Source organism: Triticum aestivum, chromosome 3A (assembly GCF_018294505.1).
Source record: "Triticum aestivum cultivar Chinese Spring chromosome 3A, IWGSC CS RefSeq v2.1, whole genome shotgun sequence".
NCBI classification, from domain to species: domain Eukaryota; kingdom Viridiplantae; phylum Streptophyta; class Magnoliopsida; order Poales; family Poaceae; genus Triticum; species Triticum aestivum.
Window position 1 is genome coordinate 342860982 of NC_057800.1, and position 10223 is coordinate 342871204.

General features: G+C 38.7%; 1 protein-coding gene across 1 annotated transcript; it reads right to left on the reverse strand.

The window, feature by feature from the left end:
• Positions 1-277: 277 nt before the first annotated feature.
• On the reverse strand, positions 278-5101 carry LOC123061267 (DNA replication licensing factor MCM4). Its single transcript, XM_044484283.1, has 18 exons — positions 4944-5101; positions 4141-4842; positions 3918-4046; positions 3496-3577; positions 3267-3399; positions 3106-3177; positions 2874-2996; positions 2681-2794; positions 2391-2603; positions 2212-2310; positions 1972-2132; positions 1760-1856; positions 1457-1618; positions 1300-1380; positions 1058-1136; positions 818-954; positions 669-719; positions 278-575 (listed from the first exon to the last, which is right to left on the reverse strand). Exons 1-18 carry the CDS (start codon positions 4981-4983, stop codon positions 501-503), a joined length of 2550 nt encoding a protein of 849 aa, XP_044340218.1. The 5' UTR covers positions 4984-5101; the 3' UTR covers positions 278-500.
• Positions 5102-10223: the final 5122 nt, after the last annotated feature.

Genomic DNA, 10223 nt, shown 5'->3' on the forward strand with positions numbered 1-10223 from the left:
TCTCCAACGCTACTTTGGAAGGAAAACATGTACAAGAGGGTCCAAACGATATTGTTGCTTCAGATAACAGGATGGGTTTAATTATCCCAGCCTTGAAACAACACTGGCTCCTTGTTACTTGACCGACCACTCCAAGCTCTGACAGGTCGACTTTGTTTTGGTAGCATCGTGCGGCAGGGCAAAAAGGCTTTCTTGTTTGTGGGCTACTCGTGCTGTATGCTTGCAAATGAGCAGGTTCCCACCAGACAAGAAGAAAAATGGATTTATGCACCAAGACTCAATGGTAGCAGCATCATTGATCCATTGCTGGCAAACACAAATAAAAATATGCCTTCATGTAAACATAACAATCCCAAGAGCAACATTAAGAAATCTACGGCACAGGCCATGAAAAGACCAAACAGGTTAGCACCCAGCTCTACAAAGACATCAGATCTTCAACATTCTTGGAGAGGGGAGCATGGTAGATTCAGTTGATGCTGGCTACAACGTCGCTGCCATCAGGTCCTCTTGAAACTGTCTCCATGGACAAATACGGAGCCCTCACTCTGCAGTGTGCCAAGAGCATCACGGAGCTGCGTAAAACAAAATCCAGGAATGTATTAGCATGTATATATGTCAGGCCACCAAATCAGGCGAGTAGAAAGGAAACTTGACTTGTCACTTACATCATGCTGATGAACTTCCATGGAGCTCTGTTTCCTCACTTCTTCCAGCAACTGTGCGGTGATCAGGAACAACACTTGGATCAGGACAAGGGGCAAATAGCTATGGTATCAGGGCACACAACATGAACTGAAAGGTAAGGCTTCTTTACCTCAGCCATACGCATCGAGGGCCCTCCAAGCTGCATTTTCTCCATGACAAGGTCTCGGATAGCCGCAACAAGATTGTCATGTCTCTGCCTTTCACTTGCGGATACCCCAGTCATGATTAGATCCATATCAATCGTCCCTTTTGTGATCAAAAGATATATATATATATACATATATCAGGACTGCAAATTAGTGAAATAAGAAGAACAAATGTATGACAAGGTAAAGCAGGTCTAACTGACCTGTTGCATGATCGGTTGCAGATTGCTGCATGGCGACTTCAAGAAGCCTGAAGGCTTCTGTTACATCTAGCACTCCAACCTACCCATCCACAAGGTCAAAAATTTCAGCCTCCAAGACAAAACATAATGAAGATAGTATGAAGCTGAACATCAGTAAACAAACACAAACAACAACAGAGGCTTTCAAGCCCCAAACAAGCTGATCATTAGTAAGTATACAAAGTCAGTAAATAATTTATTACCACTTCCGAAAAACGCATTCGCGCCAGTGCTTCACTAAGACGAATCAAGCTCTCAATTTGCCTAGCTGTTGCTGTGATGACCTGCCCACCAGTTGGAAAATCAGCAATGGCTTATTATAATTAAAAGCATATGAGCAAGGCAATACAACTAGAATACCTTCTTTCTGCTACCAGGATTGTTCCCCCTTTGCCTCATTGCAACGTAGCCACGGGTCAATTCTTCTGCAGCTTCATCAGATAACTTTGGCTGAATGTACTTCCTTGCATAGCTGATGTACGCAACTAACGTGGGCAAATCCAAGACCTGGTGCTCAACTACCTGCACAGCAGCATGAATAACTAATAAGGAACTGGATGATCCTAGGACAGTGTTATAATTTGTTAAATTCTTGTACTTTTATCAATCTTTGTCAAACGGAGCAGTTTGGTGAAAGCTTCACATATAAAATCTGGGACTTACTTCTGGATTCTCAAAATGCAATGAAACAATATGCTTAGCCAGGCGTCTATCAGTTTGTTCGTCTGCCTTGTCCAAGATCAGGTAAATCAAGTCAAACCTGCACAAGAAATACATGACTACGGTTACAGTACTTCTAATTATTTGTCCATGTTACAGTACTTAAAGTTCTAATTGTTTGTCCACTTTACATTGCATGAAGCCATACAACTTACCTTGACAGCAGTGTTGGAGGAAGGTGGATATTGTCAATCACAGAAAGCCTTGGATTGTAACGTGATTCAGATGGATTTGCACAGGCTAGGACAGATGTCCTAGCATTCAAAGATGCAATAATTCCAGCCTTTGCAATGGATACAGTCTGCTGCTCCATCACCTGCATATTTAAGAAACATATTTCGGTAAACATATATTCAATGCAAATTTGGAGAGGACAGTTCAGCGAAAGGGCAAACCTCATGCAGCATGCTTCGGGCATTATCAGACATCTTATCAAACTCATCAATACAGCAAACACCTTTGTCACTCAAAACAAGTGCTCCACTCTCAAGAACCTAAGATGCACCATGCTGGTTATTAAAGATGCAAGTACATAAGATTTATTATGAAATGAAAGGAATCATGGTCAACTTACAGTTTCACCAGTTTCAGGGTCCTTAGCAACATAAGCAGTAAGGCCAACTGCCGAACTGCCTCTTCCACTTGTGTAAATACCACGAGGAGACAGTTTATGCATGTACTGGAGAAGCTGGGATTTGCTCGTTCCAGGATCACCAACAAGCAAAATATTGATGTCACCTCTGAAGTTAGCTCCAGAAGGAAGCCTCAAAGCATTGCCACCAAAAAGCTAAGCAGTACATAGTATTTAACTATTAGCTTGCGAGATAAACTTCTGAAGGGAAAGATAACATTGCATGAACATACCTGGCAAAGCAGGCCCCTCTTAACATCATCCAGTTCCCATATGTTTGGAGCCAGTGATCTAGTCAATCTATCATAGATGTCAGGCAACTTTGAAAGCTCTTTTAATTTATCTATCTGCGATCAGAAAAGAAGAGAGTATTAATAAGATTTCCATAAAGTCCAATCCAAAATATACAAGGACATTGGGACAGACCTTATCTGTGACATGGCCATCTTCAGAAGACTTGCTAGCATTGGTGTTATCAGTATCCATAGAGTCCTCAATATGAAGCCTGGACTTGTCTGTCTTCTTTATGTGAAGGCAATCAATGTATGTCTGATCAAAGAAGGAAATTATTGACAATATGTCAGCACAATTTAAAGCGTTTTCAGAAGAGAAAATCATATATAACAAATAGGATAACACTCAATCTCATATCATCTACCTTGAATATTGACTTCACTGTCCTCTGACTTGGCCCGATCCTGATACTCATGGCCCTATATATCCCAGTGATCTATCAAAGGTGCAAAGGCAAAATTAACACTTCCCAACAAACCCACAAGCAAAGATATTATTCAATGCAAACAAAGTTATACTCCTAACCTCAACCCTATCTCCAGGCTTTCCAGCATCAACAAGCTTATCATGCATCAAAACACTGACTGTATGAGGAGTGCCACCTTCTGGTATCTCATCTGGTGTTTCCTGCAACTTTATGATTTGCTTGTCCGCAAATCTAGTTATGAACAATATATTCCATCAAATAGTCAGGATACTGAATCAGTAAAGCATGGTAACACAACAAAAGAGACTGAATAGAGAATATAGCTACCTGCATCGGTTATGCACTAGAGTCATAGAGTTTGAGGCTTTACATTGTTCTTTCTGACATATGTGTGGCTCAGTTACTCTCCCTAAAAAGGTAGAATATTGAACATTAGTTTCATGATGTAAGAATATAAATAGATGGAACATCAATCACCATATGATTTGATTTGTAACTAGTACTTTCCCTTAACTCTGAAAAGGTTAGGGCAGGGACATGAGGTGCTATTTTACCAAGTACTTCGAGAGAAAATGGAAATTAGCTGACAGTTAAATTGGAGTCTGATCAAAAATAGATTAAGACAAGGGACAATCATAATCATGACAGGTATATATTACACAATAATATGTCAGCATCTGATGAGCAGTAAACAAAATCACAAGAAAAATTTGAACACAAATCAGCATTGTGTGAAACAACTGTCATACCTCTGTCAACCATGACAGGTTCTGAGTAGAAGCCGCAAACAAGGCAGCGGAACACAGCCTCCTTGAGCTCTGGTATGACTGAGCTGCATCGAATTATCATACCCTTGATTGACACCATCTTCTCAATATCTGCAACGAAAACAAATAGCACATCCGGTTAAACAATGGGCGGGCACATAATGTTGGAACATCAACGGTCTGGGCACTGGGCACAGGTAATCACCTGACGGATTCAGATTCCTCAAGCAAATGGATGACTTGAGGTTGTAGATCCTGGTCTGAATGTGCTTCTCAAACAGCGGCTCCATACGCGCCACCAGGTCCATAAGGACGATGTCGAAGATGGCAAGCACTTCGAGCGGGTAGCGTACCATCTTGCCGTATAGGTCGGGATCGTGGTCGAAGACGTCGTGTGCGTCCACATCGAGCGACTCGCCACCCTCGAGCTCGAGGATGCGGTGGATGGCGCGCATGTACTTGCCCTCGTCCATGACAGGGTCGACGCGGCCGGCGTCGCGGGGGTCCCGGAAGTGGCGCAGAAACCGCAGAATGGCAGCGTTCACGTCCTGCACGCTGATATTGGTGCCCCAGACGAAGACCGGGGTGGCATCGGCGCCGACGCCGCCGCCGTCGGTCTCGGGCGTGTCCTCCTCCCCGGCTTCGGAGGACAGCGGGACGTCGTCGGTGGACATGGGAGTGGACGGAGTTGGCGGAAACCGTCCGGTCCAGTTTTGGCGCTGCCGGGCTGCGCCAGCACCGGACGGAGTGCGGCGGCCCGGTGGCGGCGGAGTCTCGAACCCGCCGAGGGAGGGAGACGAGGTGGGGCCGCGGCGGAGGCGGCCGCCGGCGCGGCGAGCGGACTGGGGAGGGGATGAGTTGGTGGCCGGGAGCGGGCTCGACGGGCGGACATCCGGCGACGACGCAGCTGCAAAGTCAGCAAATACGATAAGATTTTCGCCGCGCGCATCGTTAGGTCAGTGGAGAAATAACGCGATCTTGAGAAGAGAGCTGGCGATTGGATCTTACAGTAGGGAGAGTTGCTGTTTCCGCCGCCGTTGGACGCCATGGCTTGCGCGCAGAGAGAGGCGAGAGAGGGAGAGAGACGAGGGTTGGGGTGGAGATGAGCGGGAGGGGGAGGGGCAGGGGGCTGGGGTAAATGGCGGGAGGCGGCGGCGGGAAGAGGGGAATGGCGGGAACAGATGCGGCGTTTCCCGCCAAGTGATGGGGTGGCAGTTTATGGGCTGCCCATGTGTTACAAAATGGGGAATGTCAACTGGACCGACGATAAAGGCGAGCTCCACATTGGGCTGGCCCATCGCGCCGCTGACAACAGGCCTCAGGCCATATTCTTGTTTTTTTAAGTTTTTTGTTTTGTTTTACTTTATTTATATTTTCATGTATTCTATATTAAAAAAATACTTTACAGAAAGTATTTCAACAAATGCTAATCAAGCATTTAAAACATGTTTAATGTGAATAGAAAAATTGTTTCTCATGTATACAAAAAATATACAACGTGAAATGAGTAGAGAAAAAATATAGACCATATCTTTAAAAGATGTTAATCCAATAATTTTTTTAAAATATTGAGCAAGTGTTCAAAAATACTAAACTTGTATTTGAAAAATGTTAAAAGTGTATAAAAAATATAGACCATGAAATCAAAAAATATTAAACTTGTCTTTGAAAAATGTTAACTGTGTATAGAAACAATATTGACCATGTATTCAAATAATATTAAACTTAGGCCCTGTTCGGCAACCCTCCGCTCCATCAGCACGGAGCGGAGTGTGCGGAGTGCCCTTTCAGCGACTCTCCAAATTTGAACTAAATGTTGCTCCGCTCCGGAGCGGACTTGGAGAGAGGAGAGAGTCCGAACAGGCTCATATATTCAAAAAATATTAATCCAAGCAATTGAAAAAAATGTTGAGCAAGTGTTCGAAAAAATGTTAAACTTGTAGTTAAAACTTTTAAATGTGTATAGAAAAATGTTCACATGTATTAAAAAATGTTAAACTTGTCTTTGGAAATGTTAAATGTGTATAGAAAAAATGTTGACCATGTACTAAAAATGTTAAACCTGTATTCGAGAAATGTTAATCAAACATTTGGAAAAAATGTATATAGGAAAAAATTGACCATGTATTCAAAAATATGTCAATTTGCTATTTGGAAAATGTTAATCAATCATTCAAAAAATGTTGAAATATGTATGTAAAAACCCATGTATTCAATAAATGTATTAGGCATATACTCATATATTAGTCATATACTCCTTACTGTTTATAGAATACAGTGAAACCCATAGAGAAAACAAAAGAAACTCAATGAAAAATGAGAAAAAGAAGCAAACAAAAGCGAGAAAAAATGAAGAAAGAGAAAGAAAATAGAAAAGCTAGTGGAAACCGAGAAAAAACAGAGAAAATTTTGATCATGTACATAAAAAATATTAATCAAGCATTTGACAAAAATGTTGAACAAGTATTTGAAAAATGTTAATCAAGCATTTAAAAAATGTTAGATGTGTATAGAAAAAATGGTAACCATGTATTCAAAAAAGTTTGAACAAGTATTTGAAAAATGTTTAACGTCTATTAGAAAAATGCATTAGATATATACAAAAAATGTGTAGAAAAACAATGAAACCCCAAGGGAGAACACAAGAAAAATAGATGAAAAAGAGAAAGAAACAACCAAAACCAAAGAAAAATGAAGAAAGTGGCAAAAAGGAAAAGAAGCTATTGGAAACTGTGAAAGAAAAAAGAAAAAAAGAAGGAAAACAAACAAAAACCGGAGAAAACAAGAAAAAAATGAAAGACTATGGATACCCCAGATTGTTTTGTTCAAGTTGATCGCACCCTAGTAGCGCAACATGAATTCGATGACTACTTAGTGGCCAGCAGCACTGTGCTCTAACCAGGAGGTCATAGGATTGAATCCCGCTCGGTCTCCCGCGTCTCGGGAGCCCATCATATATATCTAAGAATACTTTTCTAATGGACGGGAATTAAACATGTCACGGCTATCTATCGCCCTTACTCTTTCTTAATACGTCTCGCCTATTAGGAACACCCAAAACTACAGTTGCACGCGAGTTTGTTTTCCCTCATCTGTTTTTTCACTGTTTTGCATCGGTTTTCTTTGGGTTTTACTTTCTATTTTTTCAAAAATCTTTATTTATTCTTTCTTTTTTTCTTTTCTACCTTTTTTATTTTTTATCGATACATGTCTAATTCTTCATACATATTGTACTTTTTTTTCTTATGCAACATGAACAGTTCTTTTATATATATTTAACATTGTTCAAATACATGATCAACATTATTTCAAATATATGTTTTGATATCTACTATTGCATACACATTGTAACTTTTTTATAAATTTAAAACAGTTTAATATTTTTCAAGTACATGATTAATATTTTTCAAACACATGCTTTGAACACTTTTTTGAATACTTGTTAAGCTTTTGTTGAAGCATACATTGAAACATTTTTTATGATACAAAAAAAACTACACGGACATTTTTAGATTGTACAAAGATTTTTTTAAATGTCAAGAACATATTTTCTGAAATGCGTAAATGTTTTTCTAAAGTGTGGCATACATTTTATTTGTATGGCATGAAACATTTGTTTTGTGAATTATTCCGACATGTTTTACTCCCCCCATTTCTTTTTACTCCGTGTTCGTTTGAAGTCAAACAAAAAATATTGACATGAACATCATTAGATATTGTTATTTATTAGGTATTGTAGATATTGATATTTTCTAATATAAACTTGGGCAAACTTTAGAAAATTTGACTTCAAACAAATAAAATACGCAAAGAAAGAAATGGATAGGGTACATTATATTAATATTTTTTTAAATGCCATGTAGACTTCTTTTAAATGCGTGAACATTTTTTAAAAATGTCAAAAACATTTTAGTTGAAAGCTATCAACGCGTTTTTAGAATTAAGCAATAAATATATTTTCCAAATTAATGAATTTATATAAAAATAATAATTAAGTTAAGTTTCGTATGTGTGTGTGTGTGGCAAATTTTTTTTTCTACTACCAGTTGTAGTTACTCCCACTTTTTCCTTCATACGTTCTAGGTAGTATCTATCACATTGAAGAGTATGTAGTATTAAGAATGTTTACGTAGTATACATACTACTTTTTTGGTAGTATGTATCATATTTTGCGCAAACTCCATTTCTCCTACAAATATGTACGTACTTCACAAATACAATAAAATTATGGGCTCATTTGCAATTTTTTTCATATAATTCAATTTAGAGTATCTTAAATATAACATATAACATACTAAAAATAATGGGCTCAGCTCATTTGGATATGTGCAGAATAGGTAACTCTAACATAGCTTTTTTAGGTTCAGAATTTCAGCTGCCGGCATTCTCTCCCTTTGTGTAAACCTTGCATATTATGGGAGAAAAGGCATCTGAATTACTCCATAAAGCATTATTATGCATAAAAACATTATAAATAACAGTAGTAAAACATGATGCAAAATGGACGTGTCAACTCGCCCAAGCTTAGACCTTGCTTATTCTCAAGTGAAAGCCTACATCAGAAATCATGTCCACATGTTTAGAGAGAGAGGTGTCGGAAAAAAATGAACATAGTAGCATCATGCATCTTATTATAATAACAACAAACTTTATCATAAAGCTCTATCATATAACTTCTCATGAACAAGTAACAATCCATCACAACATCGAAGTAAAAAGCATAAACTCTATTGAAAACCAACAAATTATGTTCTCAGTCAACTTTGCAACTACAATTCATTATATTTTCAGGAAGGGTCACGTACCGGAGCCTTTTGGCAAGTCCACATACTCAACCATCATCTAATCTTCTATGATTGCTAACACTCACAAAATATATATGAGCAATAAGTTTCAATTCGACACATAGAAAGATTGGGACTTATTGTTTCGCCTCCCAACTTATTCACCTCAAGGGTGATGTCAACAATAATAACTCATACTCACTCATATCCAACTGGATATATGTGCCTATATCTTTCTCCACCACTTGATGCTTGCCAAAGAGAAAATAAAAAGGAATAGAGGAAAAACTTTGACTCTTGCATTAAAAGTAAATACATAAAAGTAAATATATGCCCTTCGCAGAGGGAGTCATGCGCTTTTTGGTTTGTATGCACAATCTCTGAATGTAAAAGAACGTCATATTATATTGCCCCTTATGATAGCAACCTTTATTATACTGTCTGTCGCTTTTATTACTTTGTCATCACAAGTTCATATAACGCTTAATTTATCTTACACTAAATGATTAAACACATTTAGAAGCAATTTTTATTGCCTTATTGCACTGATGATAACTTACTTGAAGGATCTTGCTCAATCCATAGGTAGGTACGGTGGACTCTCAAGACATTGATTTGGGTTTAAGGGTTTTGGATGCACAAGTAGTATCTCTACTTAGTGCGGATTTTTACCTATCAAAGATATTGGGCAAGCACTACATGTTGAAGGATTTATGACAATATAACTTCTATGTGAATATGAACAAACATAAATCATTATGTTGTATTCCTTGTCCAATGTCAATAGTTTTGGCATAAGATATTTAGTGGGGGCTCACAATCATAAAAGATGTCCAAGATAGTGTATTTGCATGTGAATCTTCTCTTCCCTTATTAATTCTTTCATGAATTGCATCATTGACCAATGCTATGTTTGTCAACTTCCAACAAATTTTACCACTTATACTTTTCCTTATGTGATGTCACTACTCACCATAAGATTAGCATATGATCCTTTTTTTATTATTTCCTTTCATTTTGATTGAAACAACAAAGTAAATAAGCAAAATCTCAACTAAACTTTATCATATAACTCTCACTCAATTACATAGATACATAGATCATGAAACTAGCACTCAAAAATAGATCATACAAAACTTTTATTCAACTAAACCACGAAATAGCTAAAGATCGAACTAAGATAGGTAAAGGTGATAAAAGTGATGGTGATACGTGTTGGGGAACGTAGCATGCAATTTCAAAAAAATCCTACGATCACGCAAGATCTATCTAGGAAATGCATAGCAACGAGAGGGGGAGAGTGTGTCCACGTACCCTCGTAGACCGAAAGTGGAAGCATTAGCTTAACGCGGTTGATGTAGTCGAACGTCTTCTCGATTCAACCGATCAAGCACCGAACGTACGACACCTCCGAGTTCTGCACACTTTCAGCTCGATGACGTCCCTCAAACTCTTGATCCAGCAAAGTGTCGATGGAGAGTTTCGTCAGCATGACGGTGTGGTG

Excerpts from the sequence above, each read along its gene's own strand:
- LOC123061267 (XM_044484283.1), bottom strand. The coding sequence starts at position 4,983 with ATGGCGTCCAACGGCGGCGGAAACAGCAACTCTCCCTACT. Across the intron at positions 3,178-3,266 it reads AGCCTGGAGATAGGGTTGAG|ATCACTGGGATATATAGGGC; the intron begins GTTAGGAGTATA and ends CACCTTTGATAG. Across the intron at positions 2,997-3,105 it reads CAGTGAAGTCAATATTCAAG|ACATACATTGATTGCCTTCA; the intron begins GTAGATGATATG and ends TTCTTTGATCAG.